An 18,203-nucleotide genomic window follows, 5' to 3' on the forward strand; every position below is an offset into this window, starting at 1 on the left:
AGTGACAAGTCCACTTGCTTGTTAAAAATAGAACGTCAAGGTTTTTTTTTTTTTTTTTTTATAAAAAGCAGGTTACTCTACCTTCCACAGCTTGTGTTTAGAAGAATGGTTTTCTAAGCAGATGTTGGCAGGTGTGTGGAGTTGGACTGCTGTGCTGTAGCCTATCAAACGAACATGCCATTTGCTTATGTGTTCCTCACTGTGGAGCAGCTAAGCTGCTTGAAAATCTCACATATGTGGTTGATCCAAGGGAGTTCTCCAAAGTCACTCATTTACCAAAGAATAATAATTACCAGAGATTTGCAAATCAATAGCAATTAAACAAGTTCGGCTTTGCAAGATTTTGACATATTATCTCCCATATTGGTGCTGCCAAGTCTTTCCCAAACAATGTAGGGATTCACTACTTCTCATTTTCCCACTGATCACGGTGCCGTCCTCAAGCTGAGATTCATGCAGACCCTAGGGCGTGAACTAAATTGCTCTCCTTTCCATTTTTCTGCTCACTGTGAGGTTAAAGACCCAGTTTTGTGTGTGCTTGACTTTTCTGTGGTGACTAATGGGTCGGTCCAGCTTTCCATGAGCTAGCCCTTTTCTATTGATGAAGTTTCTGATAGAATTTATACAGATATTAGCACTTTTTTTTTGCACTTTGTCATTAACTATGGCATTTATTTACTGGAGATCAATCTAGTTAAGAAAATTTAACCCCACAAAATGCTTTTGTGCATTTAACATTTGATTTTTTTCCATTAAAACCGTGATTGATTGGCAGGATAAATTCTCTACAGTTGAGACATTCTTGTGATTGTGGAATAAATTCTTTTGTTATGGAGGTACTTTTAATACAGACTAATTTAGTTTTCTAGGAATTAACAAGCAGGGCTGGGCTGAATCTTTGTAAGCCTTTCAATTGAATTCTTTGAGTTTTTCTTTTACTATTTTATCATATTGTTTTCCATGTGAAAATAATACACATTAAGAAAATATTCTTTTTATTGGATATTTTCTTTATTTACATTTCAAACATTATCCCCTTTCCAGTTCCCCCACCCCCACCCTGAAACCCCCCATCCCATCCCCCTTCCCCCTGCTTCTATGTGGGTGCACCCCCCCATTCCCGCCTTAATAACGTACTCTTGTTTCTATTTTCTGAAAAGTTCTCCTCAGCTTGTTAGTAGGGGCTTAGGAGGTGGCAGAGTTAAAGTGCTTGCTGCACAGACATGGGTACCGGAGTTTGTTCTTTCTTGTCTGTGTAGGCGTTGAACCTGTGTACCCACTCCCACCCTCTTGAGTCTCCTCAGATTGAGTCCTTTGGGGTAGCTGATATTCTAAATGGAATTGTGTCACAAGGCCGTGGATTCTTCCCAGAGGAATCAGTTACATGGAACTTTTATAGACACAGAACAAAAGGAAGCCACAAATCAATAGATGTGCCAAGTACATTGAGCGGGGGGCACCATCGATTGAAGCGAAGCAAGGAAGTGTCTGCTATATGGTGCTATGTGGTAGCAGTATTAGCTTTGGGGAGGGGCTGCTAGTGGACTGCTCAGTCAATGCTTCCAACAGTTGTACCAAATAAGTCAAAGTGATGTCAGATCGCTTACAAAAGTGGGTGACATGTAGCTATTGACACGGGGCTGATGAGATGAATTCGCAGATGGGAAGAGTTTGATCCTTGAGTCCCGTAAGATAGGAAAAAACCAATTCCGTCCTGTAAGTTGTCCTCTGATGGCCATCCATGTGCTGTCACATGTGTGTTCTCTCCCACACAAACACAGATAAGCATAATTTTAAAAATCTAAAAAATAAATATCCAAGGAAGATAGATTTGGATTTATGCCCATACCCTCCCAGCTCTCCACAATCACAACGCTATCTGCACAGCCTTCAGTCCTGGTGCAGCCTTCTTAGGAAATCTCTAATTCATACAAGGAGGATCTGCATCTCTAGTTCCAGGCTCAGGGTCAGATCTCTGACGCACAGAGATTGAATGGATTCTGGCCACGCCCCTGTTCTTAGTCCTGGGTTTTGAGCTTCTGTTTCTCCCTGGACAAGTCTTTCAGCTCTGTAACCAAAGAGAGAAAGCTTTCTTGCTCATTTCCTTGGGAGAGTGCGCAAATATTTTCTAGAAGCTGTCATAGGTCAGGCAGTAATTGTTACTGTAGATTTTATACTGGTATCAGAGTTTTGGCTTCCCAGTCAGATGTGTCTCAGCTTGACCTTCTGACTCGGACATTAACCTCCTGGCTCACCTGTTTCTTATTTATGGGTTTCCTCACTACATTTGGCACCAGGGATTCTACTTTATTGATTACCATGTGAACTATAATACTTTTGTGATTATATTTCATTGTGAATCCCTGTACTTTAGGGAGGGCACGTGCCTTCCATATCTGCATAGATCACTAGATGAGCCAGGTGTTATTTCTCTATTGAGAAAAACATATAAAGAGCTTTTAAATATGTTTAAAGTTATGTGTTACTTCTTTTTATTGAAAATAGTTTTTTTCTCACATAGTATATCTTGGTAAGGTTTTCCCCTCCCTCTACTCCACTCAGGTCTTCTCCCCTCCATCCCATCCAGATTCACCTCATTTCTGACTCATTTAGAAGATATGTTTCCAAGGGATAATAATATAATATAAGAAGATAAAACAAAGACTAACATATCAAAATAGGACAAAACAGACAAACAGAAGGAAAAGAGCCAAAGAGAAAGCACAAGAAACAAAGAGCCACTCATTTGCACACTCAGGATCTTACAAAAACACTGAACTGGAAGCCATAATATATACACAGAGAAACTGTATTTTAAAAAGAAAAAAGAAAAAATATAAATAAAATAGAAATTTAAAAAAGATAAAATTAAGGAACAAAAACTCCCAATACCAAAACAAACAAACAAACAAAACAAAACCAAAAACAAAACAAAGCAAAACAGACACAAGGAAAAGCCCTGATTAGACATTGTGAGATACAGAGCCTCCAAAGATGTTGTTGACTTCATTTTCTGTTGACCATTGACTGTGGGATGTGAGGTCTGCTCTTAAGAGTAGTTTGGCCAGTGAAATTCTCATGGAGAAAACTAATTTTTCATTTGCGAGGTTAGGGATGAGGACACTTAATAAATCTTCATAATTTTTTTTTGGCACTTAGTTCTATGAACTTGATTCTTAGAACCTCTTTCATTGTATCCAGTACGTTTGGGTGTGTTGTGCATTCGTTTTCATTGAATTCTAGAAAGTGTTTTAATTTCTTTCTTAATTTCTGCCTTGACCCATTTTTTTTATTCAATAATGAGTTGTGCAATTTCCATGTGTGTGTGGGCTTTCTGTTATTTTTGTTGTTGATATCCAGCTTTACTCAATGGTAGTCACAAAGGATGTAGAGTGTTAGTTCAATTTTCTTGTATCTGTTGAGATTTGCTTTCTATCTGAGTATGTGGTCAAATTTGGAGAAAGATCCATGAAGTGCTGAAAAGAAAGTGTATTCTTTTGTGTTTGGGTGAAATGTTTTGTAAATATCTGTCAGGTCTATTTGGTTTATAATGTCAGTTAGCACCAGCATTTCTCTATGTAGCTTTTGTCTAGACATCCTGTATACTGACAAGAGTTAGGGTATAGAAGTATCCCAATATTGGTGTGTAAGAGTCACTTTGTAAATTAAGCTGCAGTAATGTTTCTTTATGAACTTGGGTATTCTTGTGTTAAGAATTGCAATGTCCTCTTGGTGTATTTTTCCATTGATGACTATATGTTTCCTTCCCTATCTCTTTCTATTAACTTTGGTTGGAAATCTATTTTGTCAAATATTAAAATGACTACACCAGCTTGTTTTGTAGGTTCATTTACTTGGGATATCTTTTCCCATCCTTTTAACCTGAGGTGATGTCTATCCTTGATGTTAAGATGTATTTCTTGGATGCAGCTGAAGAATGGTTCCAATTTTAATTGGAACAAAAAGGATTACCATCCTTTTGGGGGAATTAAGACCACTAATGTTGAGAAATATCAGTGAGCAATGTTTTTATTCCTTTTATATATAGAAGTGTGTGGAGAGAGAGAGAGAGAGAGAGAGAGAGAGAGAGAGAGAGAGAGAGAGAAACAATTTCTCCTCTTTTGATTTGCTGGTCTGTGTTTATTTGTCTCCCCCCCCCCCCTTGGTATGTTAACCTCTTTTGGTTGGAATTTTCCTTCTAGTACCTTCCTTAGGACTGATTTGTAGGTAGATATTGCTTAAATTTGGTCTTATCATGGAATGTTTTATTCTCTCCTTCTATGGTGATTGAAAGTTTTGTTGGGTATAGTAGTCTGGGTTGGCATCTGTGGACTCTTAGAGGCCCTTGTCTCTGCTCAGGCCCTTCTTGCTTTTAGTCTCATTGAGAAATTAGGTGTTATTCTAACATATCTACTTTTATATGATTAGTTGGCCTTTTTTTCTTGAAGCTCATAGTTGTCTTTACTAGTTCTGTATTTTTAGTGTTTGTATTATTTTGCGGCAAGAGGATTTTCTTTTCTGGCCTAGTCTATTTGGTGTTCTGTATGCTTCTTGTAGCATGATAGGCATCTCCTTTAAATTAGGAAAATTTTTCTTCTATTATTTTTGCTGAAAACATTTTTTGCCTTTGACCTGGGTTTCTTCTCCTTCCTCTATTCCTATTATTCTTCATTTTGGTTATCTCACAATGTTCCATATTTCCTGGAAGTTTTGTATCAGAACCTTTTTAGATTTAATATTTTCTTTGACCGAGGTGTCCATTTTTCTTATTGTGTCTTCACTGTCTGAGAATCTCTCTTGCATCACTTGATTGTGTTGGTGAGGCTCCCGTCCAAGGTCCTTATTCAAGTTTCTAAACTTCATATCCAGATTCCCATCAGGTTTCTCTATGAATTCTATTTCCACTCTCAGATCTTGAACTGTTCTATTCACTTCTTTTCGCTGCTTGTGTTTCTATGGATTTCTTTAATGAATTTATTAATTTCGTCTTTAAGGACCCCTATAGATCATAAAGGCTATTTTAATGGCTTTCAGATATTTTGCAACACTCAAAACCTACTGTAGTAGGGTTGCTGGGCTCTAGTGGAGACATACTGTCCTGGATAGTTTTGTTGTTTTGTTTTGTTTTTGCTGGCTTCTAGGCATCTGGGTTTGAGAATATTATAATTCTTGATATTGATATCTGATTATGTTTTTGTTGGGTGGGTTTTTATTCCTCCATTTCTTCTGCCCTCTCTAGTTCTTAGGAGGGTTTGATGGCTGTGATCTCTGGTAAGAAATTCTTTGATATACCACTAGATATGGCCACTGGGCCTTCTAGGTAAACTGGGTTTTGGAGGTGACTCTTAGGACTGGGGATGGGTTAGGGGTGAATCTGAGGTGATCCCCAGGAAGGAGGGGGAAAGCAGGGTGCTCTACCAAGATCTGCTTAGTCCTCTGGGAGTTGGGAACAAGGAGGATAGTGAGGCTGCATCAGGTGGTCCATTAAAGAGCTGATATGAGTCTTGGGAATTGGGTTTAGAGGAGTGGAGGAGAGCTGAAGATTTACAGTTAGCCTGCTTGCTTCCCTGGTCAGAGTCAAGAAACATGTATCAATGCATGCCTTTTCTTCCATTCTTCTCAGTGCAGAGTTGGAAGAAGCACATAATTATGACACGACAATTTCGTATCTGAGACACTCTGGCAACTCCATTAACTTGTGTGCTGAGGGAGAAAGTACTGAAGGTAAGTCTGCCAAAGCCAACTAATATTATAACTTGTATGAGTAAAAATGTGGCAAGATGGTATTTTCCCAATAGCCAGTGAGATGTTAAGATTGTCACATTCATTTGGCTCTGCCATCTTATGTCCTTTTTTCTCTCTCCCATATCTAGTTTCATATATATATATATATATATATATATGCATATATATATATATATGTATATATATATATGCATATATATATATATATATATATACACACACACACGCGCGCGCGCGCGCGTGTGTGTGTGTGTGTGTGTGTGTGTGTGTGTGTGTATCAGTCCAGTTAGGCATCAGTGCTGATCTGGATCCATAATCCTTGACTCCTCTATATATCTCCTCCTTTCATTTTAACTGTTTTGCCCTTTGTATGTGTGTAGGAGGGAAACTCGAGACACTGTTCAGTGTTTCTCACTTGACTTATGGAAACCTCACCTCTCATATAAGATCTTCTTGAAAGTACTAAGGGTATGGAGATGGAGAGGACACATGATGATAATTAGGGTTTGTGGCCAATATAATTAAGAAAATGGGGTTATCTACTAGCTCTTAGAGTCTAAAGTAAGTCCTCCAGCCTTTCATGATGCTCAGAAGGTTTTGTGCCAAGGAGAGACTCTCAGGGGAAAAGAATGAGAGGCAGAGACTCATAATATTACTGCAAGTTTCAATGTCTTTGTTCTACCAACAGAATCATCCAGTTCCCTGAAGAAGCCATAAATATCAGTGCTAGGATCAATACTAGGACTTACAGAGCCAGCACTATGGACTGCATTCCTCTGCTAGGTCCTCTGTGCAGATGTCTGCAGATTGAATGTTCCCATCCCCCCCACTGCTAGAGACAAGAGATTGAAGATCAGAGAGGTTGAGCTGTACATGGTGACCCAAGTACTGTGTGAGAGAGCAGTAGTGTAAAGCAGGCTCAGCCTGTCTGGACACTCTATGCTCTGTCCATAAATCTAAGCTGCACCTCACTCAGGAGAGTTTATCTTCCTTACCTCAGAAGAGGTCTTCTGGCTTAGTTATTGCTGTACTGACAAGAAGACTTAGGTTCTAGGAAAGAAGTTCTTGTCCTAGAATATGTACTTAGAAAGTTTGTGACATAAAACATGAAGAGAAGACATGCTGACATTTCACTGTCCTTTCCCAGGAATGAGAAGTTGAATAGCTACTAGAAAATTCTACCGGGCAAAGTCTATTATCAGTGATGGCTGCCTTGAACACTTAACATTTGGAAGCTAGATCTAGGTCTGGGATGAAAGTCCTGCAATCAGCTACTGATGTCTGCCATAGGTGTAGGATTTTGTCATTGTTTGTTTTTTGTTTTGTTTTCAATCCATTGCACATCCTATGACAGCAGGGTTCTAAAAATCTAAGACGTCAGATGGTTGTCCTTGTGCTCTGATAAAGTTTGAATTGGGATAAATCAGATCACCTGTGAGAAACCAGGCTCCTCCTCTGAGGTAAAATACTAGCCATAGGAACAGAACAGGGCTTTGTTCTTTCTGATGTTTGCACTGACACGGGGAATTCTTACAATATAGATTCTAGTTCCAAGGCTCTGGTATGTGGCCTTGGAGCCTGCTTTTCTAACAAGTTCACCATTCATCTGATGTTCCTGGTCTATCCACTGTACTTTGACTAGAGAGTCTAGGGCTACATGAAGGCAGAATTCTCATTGCTTGACTTTCTTCAAGACGAAAGACTCACAGAGCCAAGGGGAAGCTTAAATCTGAGCCTATACCTTTTTTCCTCTGGACTCCTGAGACTTCTTTACCCAAAACCTACCATTCTGGAAATGCCTCACCAAGATCCTGGTTAGGGATTCTCTGTTGGTCCTTCTTCCTCTTGACAAGCTGAGCTGCAGAGAGGTATATGGATGTTTCCATATACACAGGGCTACTCATGCTAGAGTGGATGGTCTCATACATACAGGACTGCTCATGCTAGAGTTGATGGTCCCGTACATACATGGCTACTCATGCTAGAGTGGATGGTCTCATACATACAGGACTGCTCATGCTAGAGTTGATGGTCCCGTACATACATGGCTACTCATGCTAGAGTAGATGTTTCCATACATACAGGACTGCTCATGCTAGAGTGGATGGTTCCATACATACAGGGCTACTCGTGCTAGAGGATGAAGCTGTGGGTTGACTATAGAAAGCTGGGCAAGACATCATTCATTCACTCCAGGGCACAGATTCCAAATTGGGCCTTCTGAGGGACACTATTTCAGATACCTAGAGAAGGGATTACTAACCTAAGTCCCTCTTCGGTCTTTTTTAAAGAGTCAGTCCTTTGTTGTACTTCAGGAGTAATGGCATCAAGGAGGCAAGGGCTGATGACCAAAGAGTCAGAATGGGCTCAGAAAATGAAACCTGGTCCAACTAGGAAACAACTGTGTGGAACAGCAGGAAGTCAGATGGGAGGAGATGGAGGTGGCTAAGACACCCTTTGTAGAAGGACATCTTTGTAGTTGATGAGGATAGACCAGGTAAGGCTTAAAAAACTGGAGAACTATGGCCAGCAGTCAGGAGGAGTTCTGTGGGCGTCTTACCCCCTTAGAAAGGTTAATGGAATTGACAAATCTCTAGAAATAGTGACTTGAAAAAATTAAGTCTACAGAATAAAGTGGGGGATCACCTCACAGACCCTGTGGACACCAAGAAATAAGAAAGCGTTATAAAGCCCTGCACATACATGACTTTGGAAACTTAGACAAAAGCAAAACAATCCCTCCTAAAGCACAGACTACCATGAATCACCCAAAATAATTTGATAACCTGTAACACTTAGGACAATCTGAACTTGGAACTTAAAGAGTCCCCCAAATAGGGGCTGAGGTCATGGCTCAGCAGGTAGAGAGATTGCCATGCAAGGATGAGGACTGGAGTTTTAATTCCCAGGGGCATGTGTAAAAGCTGGGAGCTGTAGCTGTTATCTATAATCCCAGCGTTTGGGAAGCAGACATGAGGATCTCTGGAGAATCGGAGAGTTCTGGGTTCAGTGAAACATCCTGCCTCAGAAAGTCAAATGAAGAGCAGTTAAGGATACCCAACACTAAGTAAACTCTGGCCTCCTAGAACACATGCGCACCCCTAACACACATGGGTATCCACATACATGTGAACATAATATACGTATGTGCATCCCTATCATGCATGGGTATCTACATACATGATACATGCATACATGCGTGAATACACATACCATATAAACAAGTTCCCCAGAAAGCAGCTACACTCAGATGATATCACTGAGTCATGCTTCCAAACGCTTCAAGGAGCGCTAACACTGATGGTTTGCAGTGTCTTCAAGAAAAATAGAGGCAAGCAGTTAATGGCTCACCTCACGAAGTTAGCATAAGCCTGATATTAAGACGAAACAGACAGCAACTCCCAGATCAATGTCCTATCTAAGAGTGGCTATGTTGACCCTTAATTACTATTAAGGATATTAATAATAGAATTCAGCAAGCACAATTGACTGCAGTTTGTTTCCGAGATGTAACACTGGCTCAGTATCCACAAGTCAATCAATGAAACCCACCATAATGACGGATTGAAGCAGTTAGATCACACCGTATATTCAGAAAGGATACCCCCTCCCACCCGCTGATAACTGACAGCTACGAGAAGCCTGCAGAACATGCCACTTGATGGTTGAGAGTGACAGCTTTCTTTCCAAAATCTCAAACAGAAAAATGTCCTTACCTGCTGTGCTTACTCGGTAGAACTAAGAGTTCTAGCCAGTAAGAGGCAAACAAGGAAATAAAAGGGCAAAGAGAGATAGCATCTTAATTTGCAGAAATTCCTAAGAGTTTATGAGAACCTACCAGAGCTACATGCCCAGCCCCAGCCCCCACTGTCCCACCCCCACCAAGAACTAAAACACAATTGTGCTTGTATGTTCTATCAATGTTCACATGGATGCTGATTTTGAAAAAGTACAATACCTTTTAAGTTTTCTCCCCAGAAGATAAATATGTAGACTTCAATTTGTCACAGCGTACATAAGACTTAAATGTTAAAGGGTATAAAATTTGGATTAAAGAAACTTAAATCTAATCCAAATGAATGAAGAGACAGATTGTGTTTGTGGATATCAGAAGACCCGATGACTAAAACTGACAGTAAAAAAAGAATGCATCCGTTCTCCCCGAGTGGCACATGGGCTTAAGGCAGTTCCTATAAAAATCCCAGCAAGGTGTTCTGTAGCTATAGACAGGAATATTCTAAGATGCATGTGGAAATGCAGAGGGACTTAAAATAGCTGCAGACAATTTTGAGAAAGAAAACAGGAAGGATCCAGCACCTGCCTCCGATCCTGTGAACCACAGTGATGAAGATCATGTGACTTTGGAGGAGAGACACAGAATAGAGGAATGACACTGAGGAAACAGAAACGGGAGGATGCAAATACACGAAACAGTTATTTACAAAGATGAAAAGCAACTCAATGGAGAGGGCCTTTTAACAAATGGTGGTAGATTAGATAAGTGTCTGTAGGTTAAAAACCAATGACAGACTGCAACCTAATTCTCATACCTTTTAACAATTTAATTTAAATAATGTTTCTCTCAAAAGCACGAAATCAAATTTCATATTAAAAGGGAGTGGGGAAAGACAGAGAGAGGGGTGGGGAGGTACAGAAATTGTTATGTGTTTTCCCATCAGCGGTTCAATCCCTTAGTTGGGGTGCATAGCACATGGTGCCCACCTTACAGAGCTCAGTCTTGGGTCACAGGATTCAGCTTGTTCCGGAAACTACTTAATTGTCCACAGAGGTCATCAAGACCAGTGTCCTCTGACTAGCCTCCTGGGTGCCTGGGAATTCTGGTAGAAACAAGTCATTACTCAGAGGTGGCAAAAATTGTGTCATAATCAGATTTGAATTTTTCTAGATTTATTATTCTAGGGGTCTTGGAGAGCCTCAGAGCCACCTTCAGACCATAGAGTTCTAAGCTGGCAAGCTAGTCTTCCTAAGTGGCCTTGGGCAAGCTCCTTCACTTCCCAGAGGATCAGTTTCCATATTAGGAAGGTGTGAATATCAAAAGGAAAGGTATTGCCTATGCTATGAAGTTGTTGGCTGCTTTTATTCTCGAGTTATTTAATATGAATGATAGTCATCTCACCTGATGTAAAGGGGAGACTTGTCTGAGATCACATGGGGTACCGTCCATGGAGAGGTGGAGGGTCTCTAGGGCATGAATCTCTGCAGTTGGAAAGTGGCTGAGGAAACTCTTGTGAGTTTTTCTCTTTCCCCACCACCCTGGAAAGCCAAGTCAGAGAAGGAAAGTTACAGTCCTCTGCATAGAAACAGTCAGACTCCAAAGCTGTAGATCAAACCCCATTACCACTCCTAGTCCCTTGCTGGTTCTTTTGGAGTACAGCACACACACACACACACACACACACACACACACACACCACCTTTCTTTTATTTTTGAGATTACAATCATCTCTCACTGCCCTTTCCTCCCTCCCAACCCTCCCATCTGTCCCTTACTGCTCTTTTCCAAGCCTTTTATTCTTCCCTTGGAGTAAGTCTTGATGCCAACGCCTCCTATTGGAAAGATGTTGATAAAGCTTTGAAGCTGTGTAGACATTGGTTAGCTGAATATGTGATCTTTGCCTCCTTGCTGGAGCTAGCATCCTCAGAGCATCTGCAAGCGTTGATTTTGTAGTTTTTAGACATAGCCTGTACTGATATTCTCCATGGTAACTAAAGGGAAGCAAGTGCAATCATAATTTGTTAATTCTATGAAAGACAGACACATATGTGAAAGAGAAGATTATCTTTTGTAAAAGGTAGAAACAAGTCATTACTCAGAGGTGGCAAAAATTGTGTCATAAGCAGATTTGAATTTTTCTAGATTTATTTTATTCTGTGTGTATGAGTGTTTTGCCTACGTATATGTCTGTGTACAATGTGTGTGCCTGATACCCAAGGGGGTTAGAAGAGGTTCTTAGAGCCCCTGAAACTGGAGATGCACATGGATCTGGGCTACCATGTAGGTGCTGGGACTCGAACCTATGTCCTCCACAAAACCACAAGTGTTCTTCACTGCTAATCCGTCTCTCCAGCCCCATAAATGTATTTATTATTTTTTTAAGGTGTGGGTGTTAAACAAAAAATTAAAACAAAGGTCGTAAAATATTTTTCCTGAAAAGTCACTAAAGATGAATATCTGCAGTTACCTAAGCAGAACTGCATTATCAATCATGCATTCAGAATTTTAGGTCTAAGAAAACCTAAACTTAAGGGAAAATTAGGATCAGACTTATTTTGTCAGTGGACCATATGTTTATATTAAGGACTGATCCATGGGACATTTTTTATTTATTTTTGCCCAGTAATAGAAGAAACAAAACAAGGCCTGCCTGCTCCACACCTCCATCCACAGTTCAAAACTTTTATAGATGTTCGCTAAGCAAGAAGCAGTGGGAAGCAATTTCCTAGACATTCTGACACTTTTCATCAATGTCCAGTGTCTTGTAGACAACACTTTTAATCGCTATCTGGGAGGTACTAATGGCCCAGCTTCACAGATGAACAGGCTCATGGGAACTCATCTGAACCCCTCAGGAGAAAGTGGCAGGACTCATCCCTGAAGCCAATTCTTACATTTTTTAAATAATTAGGGAAGTCATGATCTCATTAACCATCAGGAAAGTCAGAAGACATTTATGTCCTCTCAGGCTCCTCTTTCAAGCTGAGCTTACGAAAAAGGCATTAGGAACAGAACCTGGCAAATAACCGTTGAGTTGAACTCAGGTTCCTATTAGTCTGTCTCTCCAGCCCCAGCACCCCCCCACACACACCCTCCCCATCTTCCCACATACACCCCCCTACACCTCACACACACACACCTTTCATATTTGTCTTCTAAGTGCTGCTACTGATTTTCAATGCTTTTTTTTTTTTTAAGCAGGATGCTTTCATCAGCTATAAATTCCACCCTGGAAATCCCCATAGAATTTAAACCTTGAACCTGAGAGTTCTCCTACCCATGCAGAGCGGGTCACAGATCAATGCTCTGAAGGGTGAGAAAGCTGGACTCTGTAACCGTGCGAACTGTGCTAACCCTGAATACTGAGAGATGAGTGGATAAACTGACTTCAAATATCTTTTGTTTATTTTAGCCACTTATGAAATTGAGATTGAAGAACTCCAAAAGGTATGACTTCTCCTGCCCTTACTGATGTGTGACTAAAAACGCCACACTCACACAGACGTGAGTCTAGGGTACTCTCTTTATTTGCAGCAGGCTTTTCCAGGCTCCTAGTGGTCAGAATTCTGAACCCTGAACCTTTTATGTAGTTAGAAGGTGTGTACTGAGATGAGCAGGCATGGTCTGAACTGATTCTTGGACCCTCCCTTGTCTCTTGTGGCCTGTGCCAACAGCTTTAATAACTATCTCTCTCAGAAAGACATGTCCTTTAGGGTTATCCAAATTTATATATTTTATGCTTTCAAGAAAATAACCAGAGCCTGGAGAACATAGTGCCTGGGCTCCCACTGGTGGTGTTAGGTGCCACCTGGGAGGTGATGTAGCAATCCAGTTGTGGCCCCCAAGGAGAACTGTACAGGCCTCGGTCAAATTCTGACTATGACCTTGAATGTTGCTCAACATCCTCACCTGTACAAATTAATAGAACACCCATATCTAGAGTCCTTGTGAGCGTTCATAAGGCCAACCCTGAAGGAATGGTATGTTCAGAAGTACCTGGGACTCAGCATTCGGCTCTCTGTAAATGGAGTATTATTCCCCATGGGGACAGGAAACGTGTTTACCATTGTGTCTGCCTTAGCAAATGTTAAGTAGAGACCAGTACTTTTTCAAATTGCAGAGAACAGTAAATAATATAAACTCTTGTCTGGCACACAGTAGGCACTTCCTGAGCACTTTTGTGGGACCAGTGAAGGATCTATACCATGCTCAGTAGGCACGCTTTGTATTTTTAAGCTGCTTGAGCAGCGTCCGGTTTCATCCTTTTTGGTGAGCTGGTTGTAGGGCTGTGTGAGCGCAGTTCATGTTCTTACAAGATAGATGCCCTTGGACCCTTAGAGAAGGGCTTGTTACCTCCTCTCAGAGTTCAGCTCTGTTTTCTGTGGTTGTCGTCTTTTCTGCCAGTTACCTTGTCTGCCTCCTGTTGGCACGTCGGTTTCTAGCAGCGAGTCCTTTATTTAACCAGGAATTACACAGCAGCATCCAATCCTCAAGATGACCCTGGGAGTCAGTGGCCCTGATCCCAACTATACGATAACTTGAGAGCTCCAAGCTATTAAATAGTCAACAATTTGTATATCAGAGATATTAGAAGGGTCTGTTGGGCTTGTCTTGCGGTGCTGTCTCCTAGAGTTCTATGAAGAACCACTGGCCACTGGATGAAGGCCTGCGGGGCTCACTTCCAGACACTACCTGGGAACTGATGTGCTAAGCCTTCCAGGCAGCCTTTCAGATTCTTATTTTCTGTTTTCTTAGGGGTTCTTGGCTAGATTCCAAACAATTACTGACATCAGATGTGGGACAAGTGATTAAGGGGAAGGGGGAGTGGTATTCTGTTGTTATCACCGGGACATAATCTTAATGAAACTGAATCTCTGCCACGTCACAGTGGAGTTTTGATCAGAGAGCATGAAGCTAGGGCGCAGTCCAAGCAAGATTCACACACTGACCTACGTCAGTTTTGGCAGTTGAAACTGCCCAGATGCCACATCCTGTGCCCTCTCAAGGTCTGGACGCTCTTCTCCCTCACAGGCATGCCTGGAAAGGGGTGCAGAGAAAACGACCCAAGCTGTTTTATGTGCTATAACTTACACACACTGCTTGGCCTTCAGTCTCATGCACAAGAAAGCTTCATGGAACTTTCTGTGGTCATTGTTTGCTTTCGCCAGGTCCTAAGACTCACCTCCCATTTGATCAAGTCACCTGATGATCTATAACCAACAACAGAGCCTGCTTTGGGTAAACTAAAAAAAAAAAAAAAAAAAAAAAAAAAAAAAAAATATGACGGTTTTCCTCTTTGTTTTCAGCCTTGGAGGAGTTTTTTCCTTCCAGAACTGAGGTAAGTTTTTTTTTTTTTTTTTTTTTTTTTTTTTTTCTGTAAAATGGAAGTACAATCTCGCCACTGATGACTCATGGCTGAACTCATCTTCTTGCTATGGGCTGGCCATGGTCCCAGTGCATGAACTGGTTCTGTTCCCTGGCACCTTGTAAGGTACCCAGTGCACAGCAGGTTCTCAGTGTCCCTGCCTGGCCTTCCTTGCCCGTACTGCCCAGGGTCTTCTTAGCCCACACTGTACTCACGCAGCAAACTCTAGCTGACAAAACAGCGAGGAGGCAACTGAAGAGAGATCCATAGACAGCATGCAGTGATCTAAAACACACCGGAGACGACAGGACTGCTTGAGGGTAGCAGTGGAGAACTCTCGAGTATTGTGACTTAGACAAAAGAGATCTTGGGTTTGCTAGCAATGTAAGCATGCAAATGGCATGTTTGGAAAAACTAAGTAGCCAATAAAAGGGGATAAACACTTGAATAAGCTGGTGTGTTGGGGGAACCCAAACAGACGTGGAGGAAAGGAACAAAGAGAGATGGAATTAGAAAAGAAGAAACTTAGCAGACCACAAGAGGACTTAGAGACGCTGGAGAATGAAATTTAAGCAAGAGTTGACTCATACTGGTTGGAATAGGCAGAAGCTCATGCAAGCTATCTGTCTGCCTCGTTTGGTCATAGCTCCTCATCTTAAAGGAACATTCATTGTTCTCCCTTATCTCATTAGGACTGGGCTAATCTACCATCTACACTCAAGACCTTACTTTTCCTTGGTATCTTCATATTTCAGTCCTAGACCTAAAGAGGAAGAAAACACCATGGAGGAAAAGGAGTCGTGGGAATCGGAACCTCTGGAGCCAAGGAAGGAGTTACACCCTAGTCGTCCTCCCAAGGTAGCCGTGTCCTAGGGCTCCTGATGTGCTTCAACCGTGAGATCTTCCTTAAATATGTAGCTGACCAGTGTCAACCACTGCGTGTCTCTCAAAACTAAGGAATAAAATCCAAACTCCTTGATTTGTATGTAGGACCACTCGAAATTCAGCCACAGCCCATCCTGTCTTTAGCCTCATCTCGTCTTCCTCCTCTATTTCTTCTCCCTTTTCCTTTAGCTTAGCTCTCGTCACAGCTTCCAGACCAACCCTGCCATGCTATTAGGCCACTAACACTTCTTCTCCAAATAGCCCATATTTTTGTTCATTCTCATTCATCTTCCAGACATTCCTTTCCCCTTCCATCTGTCTCCTACCTACATTTTACAAGATAGACTTGGATGGATTCTGCTTTTGGAAGATTTCCCAAACTCAATCTCCCATTGAAAAGGACAAATCTCTCCATCTTGTTTTCCAGGGCTGTGAACGCTTCCATAAATAATAATATCCATTCCATAATAATTCCATAAATAATAATATCACGTTGACCCTAACTGCTTGCGAATGTGCACTGAGGCCAGTGTTTGAGATGCTCAGTCAACTGCCTAGGCTACTTCTAGAGCTGTTCATGTTATCTTATATTCAGTATAGGTCTCATAGATCAGAAAATGGAGGCTTGAGAAGGATCACAAGGTAGCAGACAGAAAGAAAAATGTCAGGTATGTAGGGAAGGAGAAGTGCCCAGCAGCCTCCTTATAGGTGATGAGAGCAGGGGTGGAGGGCGATGCCCTCCTTCAGTAGATTACTAATAGTGTGGCCCACCATTGGTTATTTGACCTGCCTAGATGCTTTCTCAAGAGGACTAACAGCATTTTTTTCCTCATGGGATGCCATGATGGTTGAGATGGAATGAAGAGACAGGCTTAGAGTAAGCACTCTCATGGGCCTGCCTCTGTGGGACTCCTTAGCACTCAGAAATAAATGAAGGGCGTGGTGTGTACTCTGGTAAGATGTGAGGTCTAGCAAAAGAGCCCTCAACAGCTACTAATAAGACTTGTTCTTGCTAAGGAGCACACCCTGAAGACCAGAATGCAAGAGCAAGGAACCGAGTTGGCAGTCAGCCCCAGCAGTGCTCTCCCTGTTGTATGTGTTTAGGTAGTTGTCTACAAAGAGACTCCAGGAAAAACCCAGATGGCTGGAGTCCATGAGGACAGAAGGAGTGTGCCAGCTGGAAACCAGGAAGCCATGACTGACATCATGCAGAACAGGCTCTTCCCCGAGGATGTGACGCTGACGAGGCATTCCCAGGATAAGAGTAAGTTGCGTTAGCCCTGGACTCTCTTCACTGCCAGACTGTTTTAAAGGGAATTATGGCTGAGATCATAATTTATTTACGGATATAAAAAGGACATTTATTATGTACCTAGTAACTCACCTGGTAAGGCTATCTCCCTAGAGCAGTGGAAAGATCACTAGATTTAGAGGCGAAGGGCTTGAGTTCAAGTCTACACATGTGTGAACTTAACAGTTGTGTGGTTAGTTTGTATTTCACTAGTTCAATTTCACTGTTAAAAATGGAATCTGAACATGAACTTTATAGGAATGTAATGAGGACCAGGTCCAACAGCATGTCATGTGACAATCTTGTTTTTTGTCTACCCACTGACCCCTGCTCTCACCATTGACAAGCTGATATGTCATACAGCATCACTAAGTGGGCATTTCAGCTGCACTCCAAACCTCTTGATTATAAACAACAGTAATTAAATCATACTTAGTTGAACCACATACTTAAAAGAGGCTGGCTCACTTGGCAGAAATTCGAGGCATGGCTTGATCCAGGAACACAGATAATACCACGAGGACAAAGTATTCTGAGTTCTCCTTTGAGGCAACTATTTTTCAGGCAGAGTCAGTTTCTGTTCAGCCAAGCTGGCAGCAAGCAGTGAGAGTCACAACCTATTCTCTGATAAACCCGGAAGGGAAGCTGGTCATTTTTGTCTCTCTACAGATTTAAAAAAAAAAAAAAAAAAAAAGACTCTTACATTGAAATTTGATTGAGTCACATGCCATCCTAATTAAAAAAGTATGATGCTCTGAAGGGACCCATCTGTGTCTTACATTGAGCTAGGAGTGAGTAGATTAATTCCTACCAAACAACATACCATTGGTCTTGGTTACTTTTCTGTCATTGTGAAGAGACACCATGGTCTAGATAACTTAGAGTTCTTGTCAAGAAACATGGCAGCCGACAGGCAGGTGTGGTGCTGGAGCAGTAGCTGAAAGCCTGGATCTCATCCATAAGCACAGAGCATATGAGAAAGAACCGATGGGGGATAATATGAGCTCCACCCAAGTCTGGCCCAGTTATACACCTCCTTCAAGAAGACCACACCTCCTAACCCTTCTCAAATAGGTCTGCCAACTGGGGAGCAAATATTCAAATGTATGTGTTTATGTGGGCCATTCTCATTCAAACCAAGACTTCATCTCATGGAAGGAAAACAGGACGGCTGTTGACAG

The 18,203-nt window shown here is 41.6% G+C and overlaps 1 protein-coding gene across 7 annotated transcripts in view; it reads left to right on the forward strand.

The window, feature by feature from the left end:
- The window catches only part of Fyb2 (FYN binding protein 2), a 181,564-nt gene that overhangs the window by 138,062 nt on the left and 25,299 nt on the right, over window positions 1-18,203 (forward strand). For all 7 annotated transcript variants that reach the window (NR_104376.2, XM_017320219.2, NM_001285952.2 and 4 more), the window contains 5 exons: window positions 5,624-5,724; window positions 12,894-12,928; window positions 14,788-14,819; window positions 15,602-15,704; window positions 16,836-16,995. Coding sequence is in view for 6 of the 7 variants with exons in the window: in XM_017320219.2 (XP_017175708.1) it covers window positions 5,624-5,724; window positions 12,894-12,928; window positions 14,788-14,819; window positions 15,602-15,704; window positions 16,836-16,995 (431 nt within the window). In the remaining variant the exon portion in view is untranslated. The remainder of the gene's footprint in view (window positions 1-5,623; window positions 5,725-12,893; window positions 12,929-14,787; window positions 14,820-15,601; window positions 15,705-16,835; window positions 16,996-18,203) is intronic.

Source organism: Mus musculus, chromosome 4 (assembly GCF_000001635.26).
Source record: "Mus musculus strain C57BL/6J chromosome 4, GRCm38.p6 C57BL/6J".
NCBI classification, from domain to species: Eukaryota; Metazoa; Chordata; class Mammalia; order Rodentia; family Muridae; genus Mus; species Mus musculus.